This window comes from Hemiscyllium ocellatum, chromosome 37, assembly GCF_020745735.1.
Source record: "Hemiscyllium ocellatum isolate sHemOce1 chromosome 37, sHemOce1.pat.X.cur, whole genome shotgun sequence".
In the NCBI taxonomy this organism is placed as follows: domain Eukaryota; kingdom Metazoa; phylum Chordata; class Chondrichthyes; order Orectolobiformes; family Hemiscylliidae; genus Hemiscyllium; species Hemiscyllium ocellatum.
This window is the reverse complement of record NC_083437.1, coordinates 18,843,900-18,871,803: the sequence shown is the minus strand read 5'-3', so window position 1 is coordinate 18,871,803 and position 27,904 is coordinate 18,843,900. Positions and strand designations below refer to the sequence as shown.

The 27,904-nt window shown below is 39.2% G+C and overlaps 1 protein-coding gene across 4 annotated transcripts in view; it reads right to left on the bottom strand.

The window, feature by feature from the left end:
- The window catches only part of vps13d (vacuolar protein sorting 13 homolog D), a 296,748-nt gene that overhangs the window by 35,619 nt on the left and 233,225 nt on the right, over positions 1 to 27,904 (bottom strand). For all 4 annotated transcript variants that reach the window (XM_060852296.1, XM_060852292.1, XM_060852293.1 and 1 more), the window contains 2 exons: positions 10,044 to 10,176; positions 6,393 to 6,588 (listed from right to left, as the gene is read on the bottom strand). In XM_060852296.1, the coding sequence (XP_060708279.1) occupies positions 6,393 to 6,588; positions 10,044 to 10,176 (329 nt within the window). The remainder of the gene's footprint in view (positions 1 to 6,392; positions 6,589 to 10,043; positions 10,177 to 27,904) is intronic.

The following is a 27,904-nucleotide window of genomic DNA, read 5'->3' as shown; positions in this document are numbered from 1 at the left end:
GAACAACAATCTCTCCCACACACAATGGACATGATAAATCACACAGAACACCATGTGTAGTCAAGATTTTTGTGTAAGTAGCTCAAGTATAGAAAGCAAAAAGAAATGGAAATTAGAGCTGGGTGAACCTAAGCAGCATTGGAGCATAACAGATGAGTATATTGAGATTAAGTCATCAACATGGATTACTTTTGATTAGTATAGGGCATCATCATGCTGGCATTGTTTTGAGTTGGATACATTATATGCATGGCCATGTTGTACTGCTAAATCAGCCAATCACCAGCTTATGATAAAAGAATTCCATGCATTCACGCACCAGAATTCATGCAAAGTTTTAATATTGATAGCTGACAGATTTCTCAGTGCTTTGATAACTTTGAAAAATCTCAAAATGAAGTTTCAAGAATTCCTGGCAGTCAAACTTAGCTTAAATTGAAATACTGGATTGAGAACGAATTAAAGCATTTATGTCTAGCTTTAACTTTAGAGCTCAGTTCCCCATTCCAATTGCAAAATTTGTAAAATATATCCATGTTAGTTATTACTGTTAACATATGTCCGTGGTCCTAAGAAGACTATTCCATGATATGACATCCACAGCCTGGGCAATCAATAGGCTTTTTTTGTTCAGCAGAATTTCCATGTTTAGACTAGATTAGATTACTTACAGTATGGAAACAGGCCCTTCAGCCCAAAAGTCCACACCGACCTGCTGAAGCGCAACCCACCCAGACCCATTCCCCTACATTTACCCCTGCACCTAACAACGGGCAATTTAGCATGGGCAATTCACCTAACCTGCACATTTTTGGACTGTGGGAGGAAACCGGAGCACCCGGAGGAAACCCACACAGACACGGGGAGAATGTGCAAACTCCACACAGTCTGAGGCGGGAATTGAACCCGGATCTCTGGTGCTGTGAGGCAACAATGCTAACCACTGTGCTACCGTTCCGCCCACTATGTGGATGTACTATGGATTGCACTGTAGTACTTTCTGTAATGTAACAGGGTCAGCTGAGTCTGATAAAGAGCCCTTAAACTTAATAGTTTCCCCAAATCAACTGATCACTTCAAAAAAAATAAACCCTAACAAACATGGTCCTGCAGACATTAATGCAGATAGTAATAACTTAGATGGGGATGGCGGGATTTCAGGTGGATGATGTAAAGATTTAAGAACTGCTTGTGATATCCATACAGAAAGAAGTTCAGGCAAAATTCTGATCTAGTTCCAAAAAAAAAGGCATATTAGCATAAATGAATTCAGTTCCAAATTTCTGCCCCTGAGATAAAGGCGGCTTTATATTGCCAATGCAACAAGAATTTCAGAGCTCTTCTTTGCGAACTTGTGATAGTGCACATGTGGGGAGTTCAACTACAAAAATAAAAACTCTATTGATGGGAGAGAATCGTAAGAGAAGGCAGACAATGCCGGCCTTTACATTGCATAACTGTGTGCTGCTGCTGGTGGTTTCAAGCAGCATGGATAATCTGGAATTGGCTGCAACCCATATGCAAATTTGCTAAGACTTGCATAAACCATTTTTAGTGGGTTAATAAATCCTGGATAGTTTTATACCACACATGCAAAGCTCCACCAAGATCATTAGTACTGCAAAAGTATTTCATACTGCTTAGATGCATGTAGATTAGTGTGGTTCGCTTAATACTTTGGAGTTATATTTAGAGGAGAAAAGTGGTACTCCTACCTCAATAAGATGCATGGTATTGGTTATTCGGCCCTTTCTATCTATCATGCCATTTTGTATTGGAATGATCCTCATCTTAACTGCACCTTTGTTCCTCAAACCTTAATAACCATATGAAACAAACTTCTACGGCTACTCCTTTAACGTTTGGAACTAAAATTAAATTTTTACCATAACCAATAATCTTTATTTCCATTCATGATTAATATCCATTTACATTTGATTCTCAGTGGTAATCCTTTGAAACTAGTCTGAGATTGCTAGTATTACCTTAAAGTTTCCAAAGGTAAAAGTTCAAGACACATACTGGAGGATACCAGGGGTGGGGAAGATAAAACTAGACTGATGAAACAATAATGATTATTGGAATCGCTAATCTTGGGTTCCAGGAACGTAAAGAAAAAAGCTGCCTTTACACTGGTGTACTTAATTCCTAGTTCCCATGCTTCAGACAGCCAAAGACATTGTGAATATAAACCTACCAGGTTCGTATAAGGTATCTGTGAAAAACTGGCTTAAATGAAAATTGAACTCATCAGTCATGTTGACAATGCCACAGCCTGCACTACTGTCAAAGAATTAGAAAGCAACATCTCCATCTCAGTGCTCATATCTAAGCAGTCTAGAAGTTGGACAGTTTGAGAAAGACTATACTCTTAGGGATCATTTCTAAAGCCTTTTCCGAGAGAAATAGGTTCTAGAGTGTTTGGATTGGGGAAAAGGTTACAGCATGACCATTTAAGACTTGTTAGAGGAGATGTGAATGGATTGACTCTTAACTGCCCTTTAGACAATTACGAGAGGGAATAAATGCTGGCCTAGCCAGCGAGGGCCACATCTTTGAACTAATAAGTTAATTACTGCAATTGAGTAAGTATGTAAGATAAAGATTCAGGGAGAGACTGAACAGGACAGTATTATTGATCAAAATGGAAAGACTAGACCTGTGTTCACTTACAGTTGTAAAGCTATAAATTAAGTTCTGTTTAGAAAATAATCTGGCAACTTTCATATCTGTCTGACACAAAACAATGATGCAGATCTAGTCCACTGACCTTTACAACGTCGAGCCATTGCTCAGCCTACATTCAAATATTCATGCACAGCTAAGTGTTCAGAGGACTTAAGAGGAACTAAATAAGTTCAAATCACAATGCTGAGAGAAGCTGGAATGGACACTTGGACTCAGCAAATATGCAATAATAAGGTTTGAAGAATCTGGTTTTGCTTGTAAAACACACACTAAAGTAATCAGTCATTCTGGTTACAACTGAAACTTCCTGCTTAAACCCTTGTGTGCATTATGAGCTTTGAAGCATCCTGTTAAACAATGCACTAAAGGCCACTTCACATTCTACTGACTTTCTGGAACTCAGTCACACTTCACCAAATTCACTGTTTGCTATTAAAGGAGTGTTGGCAGACTTGCTTCAGCAGAAAGTTATACTTAATAAGATGACTTCAGGACATTGAAAGTGAACCTAGTTCAGAAAATGAGCACAAAACACACAATAAAAGGTGAGCCTTAAGGTCTGGGAGAAACAAGGTTAAAAAGTATATCATGAAACAAAACCAGTTTGAAAAAAAATACATTGCATTGCACACAGCTATAAACTGCTCTTTTTTTTCTTTTGTTGGGGAGGGGATGTTTTAGAATTTACAGCTGTCATAAATCCAAACACACTACCAAATGGTGCCAATTAACAATGTTGTCCGTTCAGCTTAAATCCCTTAGGTCCATTTTCAGGCAAGGAAGTATATGACCGTGAATAGTTCAAAGAGGTCATAGCGCAGCCAAACATCTATGATCTCACAGAAACCACCATGTAAACCTGGTCCTGTAAGCAACGTGTGGGCTATGAATAACAATTACTACAGGGTAAAAAACAAACAAGAGTAAAAACAAGTCAAACAGCTTGGGGGCTAGGACCAGGACAAGAATCAAAATTGGTATTTTTCAAAATTTGCAATGTTTTTCAATAAGCCTTTTACACATTACAATGTATAACACATATTTAAAACAGGTCGACTTTAATCTCCATTCATCTCCTATTCAACACCATCATGCTGAAATTAACCAGCTTATTTGTCAATAAGATACACACAAAATGTAAAGGCAACTCTCTAACTTGCAGCATGATTGATTCTTATTGAATTGAAAACTTTTAAACACTTGGTGGACCAGCTGTCACCAGCAGTGACATAATTTCCATTTTTCTTTCAACTTTTTGTAGCTGCTAACCCTTCGGGTTTCACCCCAGTGTAAATGGGGCATATTTAGCATGGCTTTGACACAGGCTGAATGTGGATCCACCAATATAATCACCTTGCAGTTATGGATGATGCATGGACGGTCCATATTTGCAATGATTCATATGTTCATACATGGGAAATTTTATCTGCAGAGATAAGAGGGTGGCTTATTTTACTAGAACTTGAGGAAGAAAACAAATCCAGCACCATGGTTGATTGGTGACTCAGCATGCTTTTGTGTTATGAGCTCTTGGGATTAAGTTTTGATCCTTACAAGTAGTTCCACATGGTTTGTAATCAGGTTTTGGTTTTCATTTACAGTTTTCTGTTTTGATTTAATCAGTTGCCTTTGTTGGGGGCCCAAAGATCAAATATTTGCCTTCAGCTACAAGCCTCTAATGCCAACCTTGATTACACAAAAATTGTTCCACTACCCAACACTGTTAAACACATTCCTCTGCTTACAGTTTGCATACAGTCGTAAAACTAACTCCCTGCCCCCTGTGATGTGCAGGCATTAATTAACTGTTTACGTGAACTGTCATGAACAGACTCCAGGTTGAACTAATAACTCTGCTGTTTCTCAGTCAGGACAGATGTCGAGCTGTTCAGATAGATTACAAAAATCCCACTGCATTTATTCAAGGGCAATGACTTTTTCATGTGCCGGCCAGCGAATCCCTACTGCGCCACTCAGCCGTTACCACCAAAAAAACTACACTGATGATCTTACTGCAGTTTTTCAAGCTTCTCTAGATAATAATCACTGTACTTAAAAAACGATTTGCTACGTAAAGTGGTTGAGATGCAGCAATGTGATGAGGTCTTCATAATAATTAATGTTACTTTATTATTGGTTAAAGCAGACTTCACGAATATTTGTATTATGTACAGATTTGAAGATATTTTCAAACTGGCCTGAAAATTCAAAACTCCAATTCTTCCAAAGGCCTGATACTGACCATTAAGGAGAATAACTGAATTGCCAGATAAAATCATGCAAGATTGAACAGCCTCATACTAACAAAAACTGAAAGTGAATAAGATTGCTCATTGAAGTATTTTGTTGCTTTCACAGCCTGTAAATTTGCGAGGCAGGGGTTCTGGGTTGACAGCAAAATTTAATGCATCAAGAGCAGCATGTACTCAATAGTTTATACGCATTTGAATTGTATCGGGGGTGGATAACTCAGACTGCAACGTGTTACCATCCTATACATTTCAGAATCATTGCAAAGGATGCAAATTATTGACAAAATTCAACTGAGGCAGCATGAGTAGGGCAAGTGATCTATGCAATGTAACATCAAGAGACAAATCTCGCCAAAATTTATAAATAACATGAATGCTGCAAATCGCTCAGAGTATTGCAATTTTACACAATAATTCCCATTGGTAGCAACAATACTAGGTTACTTGGGACAACAAAGCACTTGGCTACTGTGGAAAATAAAGCCTAAGAGTGTTATCAAGGTCATCTGAACCCTGGGACATACTGAAACATTGCAACACCCTTTTAATTATGCCAGCTTTCTAAGAAAGGGTTGTCTGTTTTGATTTGTTCAGCTTTTGCTGTGCTGGTAGCACGTACATACACAAAGAAATGATTTTGTTTTTAACACACCTGAACATGCAACATTAGTCGTCCTTGTCTATACTGTCTTTCCCCTTGCATTAAGCATCACATTTTTTCCAATAGTTTGTTCTCCAACTGCACTGGTAGAGCCCATTTACACAATATCACATCCTCTCCATACATCTGAACACACATGCAGTCTTAGCATACCCAGCACACATAATATTAGTAACCTGCACAAACAATATTAGCAATCTGTGCATATGACATAAGCCCTTCCCCACACATCTGTATTTGCATTTCTACTTATAAAACCTTACTGCACATCGCAAATAGATCATAAAAGCTATTCTGAATATTGAAATAAGATGTGTGTCATTATTTTAAAGGTAGCGACTTACAAGTTGGAATGTCTAAGTTCTAGTATAGAAACATAACATTTCATAAAAAGAATATTTAAGATCTATTCTGTTTTCAAATTGACAGGCCAATGTAAGGGTTGTCAAACTGGATACCCGAAGACTACTGCTTAAAATAAAGCTTACTAGTTTTCCAGTTCCCTTTTTGTCTCCTGATGTAGACCATTCATTATTAATGTTAAGGATTCAGCAATCTTTCATCAACAGCCTTGCCAATATCACAATTCAACCATAATCCTATTTGCCTATTTAAGTTACAAGGATGACCCAGAAAATCTGTTTGCCTATTAGATACTTTTTGCTTAAACTTCTGAATGTAGTGCTTTGCATCATAAACAATAAGTAGTAATGAGTGTTTAAGGTCATTGAGAAATCCCCATTTTTAATGAATGCCCTTATTATAACTGTGTACAGTGCTTTCTCCTTTACCTGTAGTTGTTTACTGTTGTGGTTTCCCTCACAGCCTGCGCAGTCTCTGAAGCAAAGTCCAGAGCACCTGCTACAGGTTTGGTTACTGTGCCGACAAGTCCCTTTCCAAGACCTGAGAAAAAACCACTGACGCCACCATCTGTTTTCACTCCTTCTACTGTTGAAGTGATGACACTGGTGAATCCACCAAGTATACCTGTGGGAGGTGGACAAGAAAGAAAAATTAATAAAAAATCTAGTCACTGGTTTCCCTTGGACAGGACAATTTTCAAAAAAACAATCTGAAAATTAACATGAAAACAAACTAGTTTCCCCTGACATCTCTAATCAGTTTGCATTAAAAAATTCACACTTTCGTAGTGATGTCAGTGGAGAACTCAGCTTTTGCCACAGTGGAAATCTGACAGTAATTTATCCTAGGAAAAATTAATGGCGTACTGTGTATAAAAATAAGTTGCATTTTACATAACTATTCATAGGCAGTTATGATACAGAATTCGGTACGAAGCCACAAAAGGAGATATTAAGGCAGCAGACAAAAAGCTTGTATTAAAGCATAAGATTTTTAGGAGTGCCTTAAAAGAAGTGATAGGCAGGGAGGCAGAGAGATTTAGAAAAGGAGTAGCAGAGACCTGGGCCTTGGTAGCCCCAGGATCAGCCACCAAAGGAGGAGGAATAACTGGACTCGTTCAAGAAGCCACATGAGGAGCAACATTGAGATTTTAAAAGGTCAAGTGGTTGAAGGAGATTACAGAGACAGGGAGGGACAAAAAAAAAATGAAGTGGTCTGAAAACAAGAATGAGAATGTTAGAAATGAGGCACTGCTCAAGCAGCTGCAAAAGTAGGGTAGTGAACACAGGAGTGATGAAGGAATGAGTTAGGATACTGGCAGCAGTTCTGCATGACCTCAAGTTTACAGAGTTTAGAATTTGGAAACAGGTTAAATGTATACTGGGACAATCAAGATTAGAGGTAACAATATCATACATGAGTTGGAAAGAGGTGGTCTTAGATTGTAGGTGAATCGAAGCAAGAATGAAATCTGCAACGTTATGGAGATGGAAAGAGGCAGATTTAATGATGGCATGACCATGTGGTTAAAAGTTCATCTCAAGGTCAAGTAGGATATCAAGGTTGCAAACAGCCTCAGACAGTTGCCAAGGAGAGTGATGATCTTTCAGGAATCACTGCTGTCAGGGAGGTTCCCAGAGACTGGAAAATGGCTACTGTAAATGCCTGTTTAAGAAGGGAGGGAGGAATAAGATGGGAAATTATAGGCCAGTTGGCCTGACTTTGGTCGTTGTTAAGATGTTAAGAGTCCATCATTAAGGATGAGATTGCGGAGTTTTTGGAATTACATGGTTTTGTCATGGAGAGGCCATGCCTGACAAATGTGTTAGATATCTTTGAGGAGGTAACGACCAAGTTAGACAAAGGAAAGCCAGTGGACCTGATCTGTTTGGATTTCCAGAAGGCCTTTGACAAGGGGCTGCACAGGAAGCTGCTAAGTAAGATAATAGCCCATGGTGTTAGAGACAAGGTACTGGTATGGATAGAGAATTGGCTATCGGGCAGAAAGGGTAGGTGGGGTAAAAGGGCCTTTTCAGGATGACAGCCTGTGACGAATGGAGTTTTGCAGGGGTCACTTCGGACAGTTTTTTATGTTCTACATTAACAATCTGGATGAAGGAACTGAGGGCATTTTGTTAAGTTTGCAGATGACAAAGATAAATGGAGCGACTGGTGGATGCCAAAGGACTTGGGCAGGCTAGGAGAGTGGGCAAAGTGCCAGTTGGAATACAATGTCAGAAAGTGAGACATTGTGTGTTTTGGTAGGAAGAATAGAGGCATAGACTATTTTCTAAATGGGAAAAGACTTCAGAAGACTGAAGCACAAAGTGACTTTAAGGTCCTAGTTCAGGATTCTCAGAGTTAACATGAAGGTTCAGTTGACAGTTAGGAAGGCAAATGCAATGTCAGCATTCATTTCAAGAGGGCTAGAATACAAATGCCAAGACTGTATTCGGAATATTGTCAGCAGTTTTGGGCCCTGTATCTAAGGAAGGATGTACTGGCCTTGCAGGGAATCTAGAGGAGGCTTACAAGAAAGATCCTAGGGATGAAGAGCTTGACATATGAGCAGTGTTTGAAGACTCTCTGTCTATACTCAATGGTGTTTAGAAGGATGAGAACAATCTGATTTAAACTTACAGAAGACTGAAGGGCCTGGATAGAGTGGACATAGAGAAGATATTTCTTCTAGTAGGAGAGAATAGGACCAGAAGAGGAATTTTTTTATCCAGAAGGTGGTGAACCTGTGGAACTCATTGCCACAGAAGGCTGTGGAGGTCAAGTCACAGTGCATTTAAAACAGAGATAGAGAGATAGGGTTGTTAAAAAATCAGTAAGATGATCAAAGGTTATGGGGGAAAGCAAACGAATGGGTTTGAGGAACATATCAACCATGAGCAGAGCTGACCTGAAGGGCCAAATGGCCTAATTCTGCTCCTAAGTCTTATGGTGAGAGTAAACATTAAGCGCTACATCCAAAGACATTGGCTTTGGGTCTTCACAACATTTAGTTGGTGGGAATTTCAGCTCATCCATCATTGAATGTTGGTCAAGCTACATGACAACTTAGAGACAATGTTGTGGTTAACAGCAGTGATGGTGAGGTAGAGCTAAGTGTTGGCAAAGTTTTCAAATTATGTTGTGAAGGAACAGCATGGCAGTGAGAAACAGCAAACAAATGAGTCGGAAAAATTTAGGGGACCACTGGATCTCTAGCTCTCACTGCAACAACACAATATACTGATGGAGGAGATTTATTTCTGTTGGTCAAGTTGACGAAGTCTTTATTCAAGTTTGCCCTAGCCTCCATACACAGAGGCATTTCATGGTGATGGAAGTCACAGGACTATGGTTACACAATACTTGTGACAAATTTTGCAGTACCTATTGGTGGGTCGAAGAAGGTTCATCTGTAACTAAAATGGCTGTAATCATACAAAGCCGTCTTTAAAATGACAAATAAAATGGAAACTGAAAACCACTACCCAATGAAGAGAAGTCAAAAACTACTAACTAGTAAAAATAAAACAACAAAGGAACTAATTTTGTTCTCTTTGTATACATACAGTGCAAGTCAGCACACCAAACAAAAAGATTCATCTCAGATTTGGGAAAAGATTTCATCTTTTGACGGGCAAGGATTAAAACAGCTAAACTGTAATTTTAACAGTCAGTATTCTAAGTGATTTTCCACTCTGCACAATGGCAAATATTCTGAAGTGTGTGTGGAGGGTGAATAAACGAGGAAAAAATGGTCTTTCTGCTTACAAAGAACTTCTGTCTCTGAGGACAGGACATCTGAAATGCATTACGTTGAAATTCAATCATTATGGAGCATGACAACCCTAATGTTAAAAATTCAGCTGCAGAGCAGGCTATGACCAATGAAAGATTCCATTGTAAACAAAAAATTCATCTCAAAAGCTATAGGAATGGTTAAAATACATCCTTGAAAATGACATGCCCACTGCTGGACAGAATACACAGAAGCAGTTCTTTGTTTTAACCATTATTAATTCAGAATCTTTAATCACTTACACCAGCAAAGGGAACTATAATTGCCTCTTCCACATACTCACCATGAGCTAGGCCCTGAATTCCAGCCACAAGGTGCTCACCGCTGGTCATTGCTTGATAGCGGATAGATTCACGCTCAGCCTGATGTCTTGTGTCCATTGTCTTTCCCAATCCATCTGATAGAGTCCCAGCAAACTGAGAGAGAGAGGAAAAACAAAACTACAATTTAAAAATCAGACAGCAAGACACTAAAACTCAATGAATCCTAAGTCCATTATCCAAACTCACACCAAATTTAGGAGACAATTTCTGAATTAATATTTCCCTATTTCCTTCATAACTGATCTAATACAAATAGTTACAATGAAATTTTCCCAGTAAATTTACTTAAATTATTTTCCAGAATTTACTTAAAAAGTTATAGTTACAAGCTGTTATATGCCTGCATGGATCTGCTTCATATATTTCTCTGCTAGGAGTATATATTGGTGTAAATGCAAACCCTCCTGGTCCCTACAATTCAGCAATTGGAGAACTTACGTTTAAAATTTTCAAAGCTAAATCAGTTCACTGACAAATACAATAAAAACACACAGCAGAATCTTCCAGGCACGAGTGAGAAAGTTGGAAGAATTACATAAGATTGGCTATAAGGAGTTTCCTGATGACAAAAGTAAAATGTCCCATTTTCCAACCAAGTGTTGAATAGTCAGATGAGATCGCCCCTAGTGAGGTATGAGAAGCCTATTTACATGGATTAGTTTACATAAACATCCTCATATTGTGCCATCATGTCTCACTGAGATGCAGTTTCCCATTCTCAAGTGGCTGATAGAAACCAAACTCTGACAATTCCTGATGTGAACATCAGAGTGGTCACCTGGTGGGACCAACTCGATGCTTGTTCATCTTGCCCTCTATCTCAGACAGCAGACACCAAAACCACAGGACACACTCCTGAGCTGAGACTGTTGGCATCTCTCTATCCATCAGGACATCCCGCTCCCTCTCAGTAAAACAGAGCCACTTTCTCTCTGTCCAACATAGTTGGAATAATTGTGCAGGAAACCGCACACTGCCAGCACCTGACTGGGTGCAGGTCTAGTCTGCACATGCCAGGAGGCAGCTTCATAACTGGCCTACTTCATACGCTATGAATGAACTTCAACAAAGTAGTGCCATCAGAGGCAAAACTTCAAAATTTCAGAGTGGTTAAGGCAGTAGTTCTATCAAATTGGAGAGGAAACTTCCATGTCAACAGGTGCTTGGGCTACAGGTGGTACTTTTCCAACAAGAGGCTTTCTTTTTACACTCTGGATTTAAAGACTTCACTGATCTGCTACAAGGACGCTGCCTTCGTGGATAAGATCGTCTCTGATTGTGGCCGAGGGTTGGTGTGTTCTATCAGCTGGGAAAATGCTGGCAATATGACCAAGTCTCCAAACTAGACTAGTCCCATTTGCCTGCAGATGGCCCATAGCCCTCTAAACCTTTCCTACTCATGTACCTGTCCAAATCTCTTTCAAATATTGTAACTGTACCTGCATCTACCAATTCGTCTTGCAGTTCATCCCATACACAAACAACTCTTTGTGGAAAAAGGTGCCCCTCAGGTCCTTTTTAAATCTTTCTCATCTTAAAATTATGCCTTCTAGTTTTGAAATCCCCTACTGTAGGAAAAGGACCTTTGCTATTCACCTTATCTATGCCACTCATGATTTTATACACCTCAGGTCACCTCTCAACCTCCTACGCCTACGCTCCAATGAAAAAAGTCCCAGCTTACCCAGCCACTCTTTTCATCTCAAATCCTCAGTCCCGGTAAAACTCCTGTAAATCTTTTCTGCACCTTCTCCAATTTAACAGTATCCTTCCTATAGCAGGCCGACCAGAACTGTACACAGTTCAAAAAGGGGCCTCACTAACATCCTGTACAACCACAACATGACGTCCCAACTACTATACTCAATGATCTGAGCAACAAAGGAAAGCGTGCCAAAGCCCTTGTCACCACATTTTCTAACTGTGATGCCATGTTTAAGGAACTATGTATCTCAACCCCCTGTGTCTTTGCTCGACAACACTACCCAGGGCCCTTCCATTAACTGTACAAGTCCTACCCTTGTTTGTCTTACCAAAATTTATCTAAATTAATCTCCATCTGCCACTACTCAGCCCACAGGCAAAGATCCCTTTGCAATCTTAGATAACACCTTCTTCACTGTCCACTATACTACCTGGTGTTCTGGTGTCATCTGCAAACTTACTAACCACACTTCCTAAATTCTCATCCAAACTGTTTATATAAAATGACAAACAACAGTGAAGCCAGCACCGATCCCTGTGGAACACCACTTGTCACAGGCCTCCAGTCTGAAAAATAACACTTCACCACCACCCTATCTCCTACTGTAAATGCAATTTTGTATTCAATTGGTGAGCTCTCCCTGAATTCCATGTGATCTAACTTTACTAACCAGTCTACCATGTGAAACCATGTCAAAGGTCTTAATAAAGCCCATATGGACAATATCTACCACTTATCTACCAATTATCTATCTATTTATCTTACAAAAAAACGCAATAAAGTTTGTGCAATATGATTGCCCAAGTACAAAGCCATGTTGATTATCCCTAATCAATCCTTGCTTTCGAAATGCATGTAAATCACGTCACTCAGAATCCCCTCCAACAACTTTCTCACTACTAAGTTCAGATGCATTGATCTATAGGCCTCAGGCTTCTCCATGTAGTTTTTCTTAAGTAAAGGCACACATTGTCCACTCTCCAGTCTTCCAGAACCTCAGTCATGGCTGTAAATGTTACAAATATCTCTGCTAGAGACCTGCAATTTCTTTCCTAACTTTCGACAATGTCCTGGGATACACTTGATCAGGTTCTGGAGATTTATCTACCTTTAAACTTTTAAGTCCTCTAGCACCTCCTCTTCTGCACTGTGGAGTGATTTGAAAACCTCAATTTTATTTCCCTCAAGTTCTCGAGTTTCCATGTCTTTCTGCATTGTAAATACTGACATGAAACATTTGTTTCGTATTTTTCCCATCTCCCATGATTCCACATATAGACTACCTTGTTGACTTTTAAAGGGCCCTATTCTCTCCTTTATTGCTCTTTTGTCCTTAATGTTCTTTAGAATCCCTTTGAATTATCCTTAACCTTATCTGCCAAGGCTAGCTCATATCCATTTTTTGCCCTTTTGATTTCCCTCTCAACACTGCCCCTACTCCCCTTGTACTCTAAAAGAGATTCACTTGAGTCAAGATTACAACGGTGCTGGAAAAACACAGCAGGTCAGACAGCATCCGAGGTACCCACTTCTGCCTTGGAGATTTACTTAATCCCATTTGTCTCTACTTTACATGTACTTCCTTCTTATTCTTGACCAGAGCCTTAATATCTCTATTCATCCACTATTCCCCACTCTACCAGCCTTACCCATCACTTCAACAGGAACACATTGCCACTGAACTCTTGTTATCTCACTTTTGAAAGCCTCCCATTTGCGTATTTGCCCCTTTACCTGCAATCAGCCTCTGCTAGTCAACTTTTGAAAGATCTTGTCTCATACTGTCAAAATTTACCTTACTCCAATTTAGAACCTTAACTTTTATACAAGGCCTATTTCTTTTCCATAACTATTTTAAAACTAATAGAATTATGATCACGTGACCCAAAGTGCTCCCCCACTAACACATGAGTCACTTGGCCTGTCTTATTTCCAGGGAGAAGGTTAAGTTTTGATCCTTAGCACAAAGGTACATCAAAAATTGAAAAAGATAATTTTTTTTGAACTCATTGAACCAACTTCTCCACATCCAAGCCCTTAAAATTATTGCAGTTCTAGTCTATGTTTGGAAAGTTAAAATCCCCTATTATTCTTACATATGTTGGAAATCTCAGTTTTTTAATATAAGCTCACCATCACGAATCCAGGAAATTTCCATCCCCTGGCTCAGTGTTAAACACCAAAATCCAAAATACGCCCTAGATTTAGAATCCAATTCTAACAACAGTTAATTTTCAATGCCATTATTATGGATGGCTGTATTTGAAAGTAAAGAGTAATAGGAGTTACCAGCATCTCTCTCAGACCAAATTACACAGTGCGTGATAATGGATGTGCAAACAGCTAAAGATTTCTGTACAATTCCCTAAGCGATGAATTCCTGATCTTAGTTATAGCCAGAAGGGCATATTTACAAAGCATGGGAGACGTGACAAGGAAATTATACAGGATGCAAAGAATCTTTTAGGAGGGAGTGGCATTCTCTGATCCTTAATGCCTCAATCCATAAATAGAGGCAAAACTGAAAGTTGTCAACGTGTACATGCTTAAACTTATCAGCCACTGGATTTACAATTCCTACTATCAACAATGAAACTTTCCTCTCTTCCACAGGCTTATGGTTAGTAAATGCTATGCTTTTCTGGGCAACCCCTAAAGACTCCAGACCAGCTTCACATTCCTGCTTACACTGCACATGCTCTAACCTATTCTTCCTTCTCCACTGCAATTTAAAAAAATACAGTACTGCAGGTATTCTAAAGAAATCCAAGATGTAGACAACAAACATGCTTCTCGATGTGTAATGCACATGGAAAGACTTAGACCCAAACTTGGTGTGAGATGTTTTTATTTCATACGTTATTTATTCCAGCAAGTTTTTCTATGTACATGACTGATTAGCCTGGAACTGGCATCACGGCCACAGATCGTGAACAATGTAAAGGCAGCTTTCTCAGTGGATCTCTGCTGGGGTTACAGTTTCAGCGATGGGCCACAATGTTCTTAGGCTGACGAGAAATATTCAACAGCCTCTTAGTGATGGTTTGCTAATTTTGGTTAGAAAATCTACATTTGCACAGGATTGGCGTGAACAACATTAAATTAGCTCATGTGATCTACTGCGGTTACATGCCCATAGGTGCTCATTGTCCAAGTTTCCCATGAATACTGCCTATTTGGATACATTACTGAAGTGGGATAAACCCGATGGAACTGCAGCTCCTTCAGAAAAGGGAGGAAAAAAACTGAGAAAAAATTAGCCCAATCATTCCAGAAATATTATGCTTGACGTAACTTGACATTTGCGCAATGTCCATTTATTCACTGCTTATCTGAACATTGTAGTCTGTCTGCAGTTTGATTGGACTCTGAATAGTCAGCCAATAAAAACAATAGCAATGGTTTTTCTTGGTTTTGAGCTCAGCATGGACTGCCTGGACTAAATGTCAACAAGACCTGTATATATGACTGCTTCCCCACTGTCCGCAACATGTCAGCAACCCCTACCTTCCTCACCAGTATGACAGCTGGTACATTTTTAAAAACTGCATTGCCATACTTAAATCTGCTTAAAAAAAATTAATAACAGGTGAAAAGTTCACCTCTTATAAGCAGACGCAGCTACTCCAAAGACGACAGTTAATAGTTCAACAATGAGGGAGCTTTTTCAGAATACTGTTCCAACAGCTGTTCTACATTGTTACTTTCAGAGTTCAATAGTTTACATGGCAATTATTGCATGTTGAAATCTCCTACAAAATGATTAGGTTACGTTCCAAACATGAAGGCTATATTGTGATTATAGTGCACCCTCCAGCAAGTTTGATGCTGGATAGAAAGTCAGAAAAATTATTGAACGTGGTAATGACCAACTAGGAGTTTCAAGTGCAGCCTCTTCGAAGGATCTCGTCTGAAATAAGGGAAGGTCACTTGATTAAAAACACCTTTTGCACAGAGACACATAAACCAGAACCAAATCTGATCTGTATTAGATTATTGAATTTGAGGCAGAAACATTTTAGTCAGTCTCAACATCCCAGGTGGAAAAAGTCAGACCACAGTTAAAGCTATTGCTGATATTGACTGCCTAGGGTCGTGGTATTTTGAATGGAATTTACTAAATGCAATCCACCTCTCTTACACATGTAATCTTTTACCCCATCACAGAGGATAATTACATTGGTCATTAGGTACTAGGAACTTTGCCATGAACAAGCCATCATATAAGTCAACAAAATTCCTACAAGTGCATTTAAAAATTTTGGAGTGTTTACACTTTTACTGAGTTGTCAACGTAAGTGTTAACGGATGAATTTTTATCACAAGTAGTGACCAAGCAGTCCTCTCTTTCGAGAGTGCTGTTAGCTTACAGGTGTCTTTTCGTGTTTTTTTAAAAAGAATTTGCATTTACATGGTGCCTTATCACACTCCTCAAATGCCTAAAGCACTTCACAAAGAACGAATTAAAGCTGCTTTTCAGGGAAGACAGGAATTATTTTGTGCACCAATGAGCACAAAACAGCGATGAGGTGTTGATGGCAATATTATTCAAGGGAGATATGCTGATTGAGAAATCAGTAGAACTACTTGCTCTTTGAATAGTGTCCCAACTGACAATGTAGAATTTTGTCTTGAATGCATGGCGATGCTGAGATGGGATTTCACCCACAATCTGACAGGATACCAACAGATAATGCAAGCACCATTTAAAAAAATAAAAATGTGGAGTTTGCCAAAATGAAACTTTTTTTTGAAGAGACAAAGAGAATTTCATTGACCTATTTTTAAAACAGGCAAATAAGACATTTAGCAAAATCACAATTTTTACAATCACGGTTCATTTTAAAAAGGCAATGAGAAAATTCAAGTCAACTTTCTAGTATGGGTGGGGTATCAAAAAAGGTGAAAATGTTCCAAAACATCAGTGCAGACAGAAGTTAACAAAAGACACTCTTTAAGCTACAAATGTCTGAAGCCATAAAAATTCTAATACCCAAACAAGTCAGATTTGGAAAACTCATTCAGCTTTGGTGCAGCGTCAAGGTTCACATTTCTGGCAAGGTTTCTAATCGGGTCTTCCTAGATTCTGCATAAGATTTGCTTGTCTTTAGGAGTTGCTACTTAACATTAGTCTCAGAATGATAAAAAATTCAACTTAAACATAACCTATGCTCAACAGCAAAATCCTACAGCCACAAAGAACTGAATGCCTTCCTGGATTTTGACCTAAACAAGAGCAGTAAAAATATTTGAGAAGTGTAAGGAATGAGAGAAGGGGGAACCATCCATCTGTTATTCTTAAAAGATTCAAAATGCTTTCACAAGTCATCAAATTACTTTATCCCCTTGCAGAAAATAACAATGAAAGGCAATTTTTAAAATATTTATCAAATATGTTTCCTTTTTCAAATTCTCTCTTCATCTTACTTTGGAAAATGAAAAACTTGCACCTCATTGCTTCAGTTCTTTACACTGAACATGTGGAAAGTACAGAATTGCTGACTTTTTCGAAGAGTCCACATGGAGGAAGGACAAGTTTTTAAATCTGGATGTCCTTAATGCCACAAGTGGAGATTTAATTTTCACAAAATATTCCCTTAGTTCACAAAGATTCCATAGAACAGCTCTCTTAATGGCCCTGTCCAGTGAATAGCTGAATGTCATGATGTATCAATGCGATAGCCGTCTGGTCTGGAAATCACTGATCTCAATTACAGAGTTCATAATATAAGAAAAGGAATATTTGCCAGAGTTCTCACTTCAAATGACCTGTGCTGTAACCTACCCACAAGGTGGAACAGGAAGAGATCTTAAGTTGATGCTCCATAAAGCCAAACAATTCAGGAGAAATTAGTAAATGTGCATCATTTGAGAAGGAAAAATAAATGGCAAATATTTAAAACCAATTCTCGTCATCAAAGTAGGGAAGATTGCATTTCCATGTACAGGCAATCCTTCAGAAGTTTGTTTTATGAAAATGTCCAATATTAAAAAAAATCATGACAGCAAGTTTATTTAAAGTGAGCCAACAAAACTCAATATACACTTGAAGTAACCATTGTCTTTGGAAGGAGCGGGGTGAGAAATATTGTGAATGTGGAGAAAATGGAGCCTCAAACATCTCATATTCTATGGCTGATAAAAAGGAGTACACCAGTGCAGTGTTTTACATCCAGATATCCAGATCAATTCAGAATTTTCTCAAAAATAATCCTCTTCAGAAAAATGACTGTTTTATAATCCCACTTAAATGTCTAAATAATAATAAATCTGTGTACCCCAGCAATAGATAAAACTACCGCAATTATGTTGATGGACATTTGGTCATAGATTTCCAAATATCAGCACTGTGTAGTTATTAGCCATTTCAAATATGTGTTCAGTTCACACAATTGAAAAAAGCATTTAAAAAAAAATGGATACCCAGCCCATTAGGCTATACGTGACCTGAATCTTGGTCAGAAATCCCATTAGCATTAATATAAAGGCCAATCATCGAAAATATTTTTAAAATGCTTTGTGATCATGACAAATAGCCATAGTTCCAATGCACTTTTATACTGTAAATGTTCAGGGCAGATTCTGGAAGACTTGTATCTTTTTACTGGAACCCACAGATCTGGTATAAAAACGCAGCAGTTGGGCCTCTGAATTCATATTCACCACATTGTACACTGGACAGGAGTGGAGTCAATGGGAAACAGCACTGGATCAAAATGTCAATGGAAAGCCAGTTGCTATAGCAATTCAATGTAGAGGTGCTGTGTTGAAACTGAATCTGATGCCTTCAGTATAACATTGCATGCTTTTGCCATTTAGTTTCAGGCCTTTCAAAGCCATCCTCTCCTATATTACACTTCCTGTGTAAACAGAATTATAATGGCAAAGATAACACTCAACCAAGGAATAGCAAGCATTTCCATTGAAATAAACTGTTACATTTAGTTCTTTTCTTGACCGTAAATAGCAGTATTTTAAATGTAGACTTTAGACCGTGGAAACAGGTCATTGGGCCCAATCATTGAATGGTTACTGCACAAGAGGAAGTCAACTGGCCATCATGTCTTTGCTGGCAATTCATTTAGTAGCACTCATTTACATTTTCCTGTAGCCTTGTAAATGTTTCATTTTCAGATGACCCAATTCTTGCTGTAAAGTCACAACCAAGTCTGCAATCTATCTTCATCACACACTCAGGCAGTGCAATTCAAATCCTAAACATTTCTTTTGCCCACAACCTTAAAATGGTATCTTCTGGTTCTCAATTTGTCACCAATTAGAACATATCTACTGTGTCTAGACTTCTCATGATAGTGAACGTTCCTCTCAAAACTCTTTTTCAACTTTCTCCTCCAAAGAGGACAGCCCTACCTTCTCCAGTCAATGGCATGGAAGCTTGTCACCCTGGGAACCAATTTTACAATTTATTTTGGCATCTACTCTCATGCCTTTTCATCCTTCCTCAAGTGTGGTACCCAGAACTAGATGCAATATTCAAGTCCTTTATACAAAGTTTAATGTAACTTTCTGGCTTTTATACATTGCTATTTACAAATATGTAACATAAATTGCCTGCAATCCTGTGTGCTTTCTTAACTGTTCTCTCTGTCACTCTGAATAATTTGTGGGTATACATGCAACAGGTCCCTCTGCTCCTTCATTGTTGTATCCTTTATTTTATTTCACCTCTTTATGTTCTTCCTACAAAAATGAATCATTTCACACTTCTCTGTTCCAAGCCTAATCTGTCACTAGTCAGTGTATTCCACCAGCATGTTCTTTTGAAGTTTAATTCTATGTTCTTCACTGCTTGTAATACTATCAAGTTTTGCATTGTTCACAAATTTCAGTTTTAGCCTGTATGACAAGTGTAGATTATTAACATATATAAATAGTAGTAGGAGCCTTTACACTGATCTCGCTTCCAAAGAAAACATGATTCTCTGCTTTCTCTCACCAAGCAGTTTATAATTCACACAAGCCTCCCCTGCCTTATCTTTCGCAATAACCAGAACGCTTCTTCAGTAAGTAAAATATGTAATTCTTCTAGGAGTCCCACTATGAGGGGGACAAGCCTGAATGCATTGATGTGCTGTCGTTCACCACATTTCCAGCAGAGGTGCTTACTAGCTACCACACCACATGGAGGACAGCGATTCAAAAGACTTATCTTGTTATCAATTATCCTTCAATCATTTGGAATATATCTGAGGACTGGTCAATGTAGTTTAACTTTTCTTGGTTCTCGCACAATCATACAGTCATGACAGAAAAGAAAGACCACCTTTAGAAACAGGAGCAGGAGTAGGTCCATTAGCCCTTTCAGCTTGCTCTGCCATTCAATGAACTCACGGTTGAAATACTTCAATGAAATTTTTCTTCACTGTCTCCATATACTTTGATTTTTTAAATCACTCTGTCTTGATTATACTCAACGACTGAGCCTCCACTGTCCTTTGGGGAAAAGGAGCCTTTGAGATTACAGACAACTCCTTCCATTTAGCCCCAAGTATTCAGTTATTGAACTGTGTCCATAAGTGCTTCCCAGCCCTTGAGTGGCAGAATTGACATATTAGTCAATAACTAACTACACCAATGTGTAGCTAAGGGGCGTAGTATTGATGTCCTTTGTGATATGAACTAGATATTTATTCTCCATTGGTCTCTCAACTTTAAAAAAAGACAGTAGGAAAACACTGAGTAAAACAATGCTAGATATAAATTGCTAAATTGTTTTCGTAATACCGCATAACAATTTTAACAATCATCACAACTTTTGCATATTCACACAAAAATCATGGTAGTACTATACTTTCCCATATCAGTGAGCTGTCTTCCTTTACTTTGACAAAATTGACAGTAAGCACACTGCACATTCTTTTTCCAAATACACACAAAGCTGGCTTCAAAGCTTTCTACTGTAGGGAATGATTACCCTGCGTGTTTCTTTGACCTATATTTTATCTTAGCGTCCATAAGTGGAGTGCGCTTAGGTCAATTACTGTCTGCATAGAATTAAGAACTAGGGACCTCCAAACACAGTATTATTGATTATAGAGATTATTAATGTGATGTAGTTATAATATTATATATTTTGGAACAAGAGCTAACCTATTTAAATTTGGACACAAGGGACAGAATTGGATAAGCGTCAGTTCTGCTGGGGCTCATGGAAGACTTTTCTCTACAAAACCTAGAAAGTTTTCTCAACACCTCTTACCAAACACACCTCATTAACTACTTATTATGTCCTGAGGCACTCCTCTCATCTGATTCTACCTCCTGTTGTACTTGGAACAATTCATCATTTCTGAGAATAACCTGACAACCTGGACTCAGCACGATCTCTAAAAGCTCGCAACACACCTGGACAAAGACAACAGCTCAAATCCGCACAGAGCTGCCCTGCTCATCGCCTGACATTTTGTTCCCCTCAACACCCCCACCCCAGACAAGAGAAAATTGACACCCCACATTGTGGGCAGGGACTGGGAGGTCCTGGTGAACGGGATGGCACAGATGTGTGATGTTTTCTTCTCCAGGACAAGCAAAGGAGATCACAACACCATTTCATGCCATCCTGGTCTGAGGTTGCGACCTGGGTCAGTGCAGTCTCTGGAGGGAGACAGAGCAATGTAGGAAGGAGATCAATGTCTCAACCCAACTCAGCTAGCATAAGGTCCACCATTTTCTCTTTAATATCGAGCATTTACTCTATCGCTGATTCTACCCTGCGTCCCACCAAGGCTCATTTTCAACCAATCTCACTGTAACATTTTCCTTTACTTTTTGTCACCCTCTCAAACCCAGACAGTGCCCTCTGTGCTGCATACTCACTCATTCAGGGTACCTCCCACCTGCATGAACAATAACAGCTGTGCTGTCCACTTTCACAGCCCTGAATACTTGCCCCTCTCTTCTCACGCCAAAAGGAAAGCAGATAACAGTAGTGCAGAAATAGATAAGACAGATGATGAGCTGCCCAATATTCTGATCATTATTTTTTGTGGACAGGATTCTGACTGTGAATGCCCCGAGTAACTGACTAACTTGGATGGCACGGTGGCACAGGTTCAATTCCCGCCTCAAGCAACTGTCTGTGTGGAGTTTGCACATTCTCCCAGTGTCTGCTTGGGTTTCCTCTGGGTGCTCCGGTTTCCTCCCACAGTCCAAAAATGTGCAGGTCAGGTGAATTGGTCATGTTAAATTGCCCAAAGTGTTAGGTGAAGGGGAATGGGTCTGGGTGGGTTGCTCTTTGGAGGGTCAGTGTGGACTTGTTGGGCCAAAGGGCCTGTTTCCACACTGTAACTAATCTAATCTAATCTAATTGTCTCCAGCCCCCTGGACTGTTCCTGGAGTGCCCTTGACTTGCTATGTTGGTACCCCCTTGAATGAAGATTGCTGACTGCATGGCAAGTTTCTTGGTTTTGTGTCTACACTGAATGGCACAGTAACGAACTGTGGTATCTCTGGCTGCAGGACAAGGCATAAAAAGGCAATGCAGGGATGCATTCAAGTCGGTTCAAAGTGGGTAAGCGCGAAGAGAACAAACTAACAGCCGGGAAGATGCAGCTTGGTGCAGTCCATAAGCTGGAGACACTGTACTCAAGAATATGCCTTTGTTGCAGCAACACAATGATTGTTGCCAAAGGTACAGCACTGAAGTGGTAATTACATGTGGATTGGAGGTGTGCCATGAAAGTTCTCAAGGATAGCAACTGTCAGGATGCCAATGTCTGAGGAGTTGGGGTGTGTGTATCTGGTGCCCTTGGAACATGTCCTGAGAAGCTATGTCCAATATGGAGGTCTTTTGGAGCTAGTGGTTAGCTGAAGTTGCCAGGTATCCAGCCTAGATTCCATGTCAGGATTCTCAGCATCTAGTTTGCTTGTGGAGAATGATACGATAGAAAGCTGCATACTAAGAAGACAAGATGTGCAGTTAATAAGGTCAACAACAAGCAGTGGTCTACTTGTTAATTCACTGCTCCCTGGCGAGAATCTCACACAAAACGCCTTGAACCTAGTTGAAAGATACAGCAAGTTGTTCCTGTCAAGATAGGCCTCATTCAATTCGGCCACATTTCCCACTATAGTCCACTTTTTCAGGTCTCTATAAGATTCTGCACAAGGAGTCTTCCAAATTACTCCCAACGGCCAAATGACCAATTACGGTCTAACTCTAAAGATAGCACAGTCTGTTACTAGGGTCATTAAATAATTCAAGGATTCCAGGACTGTCCATTCAACCCCCAAAAGGTGTGAAGACTTGAAAGTTCTGTAGTGCTTAACAGGAGACAGGAAGGGTATCATAAGAAATCCTAGCATGGTTGAATTTGCTTTGTTGAACAATGATTCATCAAAGTTCACATTTGTAACCAATCTGTTGCAATTGTGGACAACCATGTGGAGTAAAACCAAATGAATACAGATGTCTTGCAACAACAACTGCTTCTTAATAAAGAGACAGAGGAAGGCGTCCAGGACAAAAACAAATGAACTAAAAGGGACTCTTGTACTGAACCAGATTACCAAGAAGCACAAATTACAGTTCAGTAAAAGTGAAAAAAAGGAACCTTCACCCATTCCCAGGACCTATCCTGTGTACCAAGTCCACACGTGAGGGCAACCTCCAATTGCTTGACTACAGAAATCATTGTAGTTGATTAATTTGAGTTCAAGTTTCAATCCCATCACTTCAGAAAGGGAATCTTCAAGCAAGCCATGCCTGCAAAGAAATTAGAGACTGATCTTATGCTCATTTTCGTTCATAAAAGTTATCTTTGCTTACTTTAAATATTTGTATTTTGGCTAATAATGTTACCAATTATTACTTAAGTAATTTTCAGCAATAGTATAACAAACAAACTTTATTAGAAGTAAAACTGGGATAGTGGTTATTATAGATGTTGAACAATCAAATTAAAAAGTGGCCTACATAAAAGATTATAAACTTACTAGTTCATGAGCAACTTTGAAGAAACGTTTGGTATGTGATTGTGACAGATATGATGTGAGGTCTTATTGATACCAGAGACTGGGTTGCTAAATATTTGCAATCTTTGAGGAATATTTCCATTTTAACCATCTTTTAACTTGATACCTTTCTTTAAAAAAAACTGGGTGTGTATGTTATTTGTTATAAAATATAAGATTTAAATGCAACTCATTCCCAACTTCTTTTATTTAAAAAAAAGTGGCCAAGAAATTCCAAACTGTAGCCATCAGCGATGACACATCAACAATTGTTGCCAGTTTCTCCACAACCATCATCGCAGCAAAAATGATTTTCTTTGGACCTTGCCTAACTAAGACCTTACACCTTTTCTTCCGGAGTTTAATCTTTGGCTGAAATATGATGTGAGGTGAGGATATGTGTTAGTAAGTGTTTAGATGCAATCTAGCCACATCCTGCCCTGGGAGAAACATGCCGTCTTGTTGGTAATTTAATACTATTCAGTGATACGTAGTAGTAAAGTAGCTTTGACACAGAGTTCAGAGGGGTACTATGCTAGGGGCAAACTTAAAGTTTATTTATTGTGCTCACTAAGGGCAAGGACTGGAAAGATCTGGCAAAAAAAATCCCAACAATATTGCATCTAGAGCATCCAAGAACTACATCAATTTTCCTAAAAGTCTGCCAGATGCAAATATAAACCACTACTGATTTGCTGCCATATTGAGTGTCTCATACAGGACAGTAGCACAATAATCTCTTCGTCCCTTTAAATTACAGTACATTACTTTAATGAGGCCAGTGGCAGACCCAGCTTCCCTCAGATCAGCAGAAAATCTTAAAAAGCAAATTATCCCAGAGAAACAGCCATTATGGGCTGTCTTCTTAAGTTCTGAAGAAGTCACATCAGAGTCAGAACATTAAGTCTGCTTCCCTCTCTATAGATTCTGCCAGAACTGCTGGGTTTCTTCAGTATTCTGTGTGTTTGTAAGCAAACAGATGTTGCCTAGCATTCTTTCTGGCTGTGTATAAGCTGAATCATCAGCTTAAAGTCATAGTGCAATATAGCATGTAAGCAGACCGTTGGTCCAACTCATCCATGCTGACCAAGTTTTACAATTAAAGTACTCCCATTTGCCGGTGCTTGGCCTATATCGCTCTAAATATTTCCTGTTCATGTACTTGTCTAAATGCCTCTCAAATGTTGTAACTATATCTGCATTTCAGATATATACCACCCTCTGCGTGCAAAGGCCGCTCCTCAGGCTCCTTTTAAATCTTTCCCCTCTCATGTTAAACCTATGCCCTCTAGTTTTGAACTCCCCTATCCTATGTAAAGGATCTTTGTTATTCGTCTTATCCATGCCCCTCGAGATTGTATATCTCTATAAGGTCACCCCTCAATCTCCGACACTCCAGGGAAAGGTCCCAGCCTCTCCTCGTTCAGCGAACACACTTTACACTTTTTGATTGGCAACCTCACTAGACATCCGGGAAATACCACGGACAGCAACAAAAAAGGGTATTGTCACATGCACAGTTCACGGATCAGCGTCAATGCTGTGGAATTAGCCTTGGAGTTTAATTGGGCAGTTCACAGTGCCCGCTACGGCACTTCAGTAACATGCAGAAGTTACTGAGCAGACATTTGGCTGAGCTAGGCTTTGACTATTTTATATCGTATAGAAAACAAAAGGTCCAGTTGCTGTTTTTCCTAAGCATGACTGAACAAATGCGTGACTATCTACAGGGTCCTGAGGACTCTGTTATTCTTGCTGTCACATTCTCTGAGATCCAGTCCTTAATCAGCTCCCCCTCGTCATTAGCTTGGGGCAGTAATGCATTCTGACAATAGCACATTGGCAGCTTAACCTGGGAGCAAACCCCCAACTGAGCTGTCTGTGTGGATGTCTGATTAGCTGGGTAGCCCAGTGGGCCCCCCTCCGGGCTGTCTCCACAGATGCCTGATTAGGTTGGTAGCTCCCTTGAGCGACCCCTGTGGATTTGCCCCTGCAGATACTGAATGAAAATTGGTTTGTGTTACTGGCCTGAGTGACTGATCCCTATAGGGGTCCCCAAACCGGTTCATGCACAGGACAGTCAAAAGTCCATACTGTGAACTTGGAATGACCCCAAATGTTGGCTTCCTTTGCAGGTTCAACCAAAGGGCAGCCACAGTTTGTTACATAGATGCGATACTCTGTCCCCGGGTAAAAACAAGCAGATCAAACAAACCAGCTATTTTAGTCCGACAGTAACATCACCAGTTGTAAGAAAGAGAACAGAACATCCTACTTAAGTGAAGGTGAAGTGCCTTTTCAAACGGTTGTAAATAAATGTTCAGTAAAGTGGAATTAAACAAGTAAAATAGAGTTCTCAGCAACCTTTTGCCATGTAGATTATAGTTCAAGTTACTATTCCCACCATTAAAGAGTAAATGAAATTCTTGTGATCAAATCTGACACATAGAAGGCTAAGTTTTGTGACATTGGTACAAATATGGAGAGCAGCTCTCTATTCATATGGAACTTTAGACATTATATCCCATAACATTTCCTGAAATAAATAAGCTCAAATATTTTCGACTGTATTAATGGAGATGTTTAAAACCAGGCAAAAATACCTTCCTCCAAGGTGTACTTCTTGCATCCTGCCTGTCCACCAATCTCTCTCATCAGAACAAGAGAGTCACTTTCAGAACGTACTCTAGATTAATTTTCAGAGGACAAATTCAGAGGACTAGCTGCTGACATTCACAATTTTTTGGGGTTTCTGGAAACTCAGTTTATTTTGCTGCAGTGATTTATAGAGGTTTAAACACCACAGCAGTGCCAATAATTCTAAATGCACGGGGCTCATACAGGCATAAATATGTTGCATTTAAATGTTTATATAGTCACTGCAATGGCTGTGCGCTATGAATAAAACCAAAGTTTACTTAAGCTGCCAATGGCTGCTTGAGACCATGTACCTCGAGTCAATGGCAGCACAACAGCATTCAAGCAATTTTTTAAAGTGGCCAATAGATGGAAGCTGCATTCCTTAGTTTTAATATTTCTTAAGAACAGTAAGATCGCAGGTCAAACAGCATCTGAAAGATTAGTATCCTGGGTGTAGCCTTTAATAAAGAATGAATCACACCCCAAATGGTAACATCTTTGTAGATCAGATGCTTACTGACTTGCTGCAAATTTGCAGAATGCCTGCATTTGATCAGATTTCGATCATGTGCGCTGTTTAGTTTTGCAACTTCTTTGCCAGATTACTTGCACATTGAGTTGGCTTCCCTCCTACATTAGAAAACTATTTTTCTCCTACATTATATCTACAAAACCTCTAAATGGCAACAACTTATTATTTTTATACTGTGATTAAATTAATGTCCTAAGGCAGTTCAGAGGGTATTATGAAGTATGATAATGAGCAACAAAAATGGATGTCAAATAACCAAAAGCTTGGTTAAGAAGGCAGGGAAAACCATTTTTTTCCCCAGAACACAGACACTTGCACAATTTTGCGATTCAATTAAAATCTGATCAAGTCCTATTAGTACTCATTAACAGATAGCAAAATACTATCAATACAATGATCCCTCCCACAATAACTTACATAATAAAACAATGTGATTACGAATCTCCAGTAAAAAAAAATCCTCTTAACCAGCTCTGGATAGCTTGATCACAGGAATATAAAAGCAACGTGTAAACTCCAACCAGTAGGACGCCATCCACCCAGAAGACCTCATGCAAAATCTGTATCTGGTCCAACACCCAGCAGCTTGTAAATTATAACCTGCACTGAAATTACCTTGGGAAAATTAACAGGTGTACGAAGCACAAAATTTACAGGTCAGAATTAGTAGAATCAGAACAAAACATTTACCATTATTAAACATTTCTTGTGCTAATTCTGATTTTATTATTCCATCTTTGTATAAATGTACTGAATTAGTCATGTTACAGAAGTTTGGACAAATAATTTACAAACAGGGATAAATTTCCAACTGACCTTTCCATGCACTGTAGTACAAACAGGGTGCTGTAAATTATTTTGGATGCAACCTAAAACCATTTAAAATGGAACATCTGCAGATCTCTGCATAAAACTGCAGCTGCTGGCTCATCACACAAACGCAGTAAGACAGCCTTACTTAACACTTTACA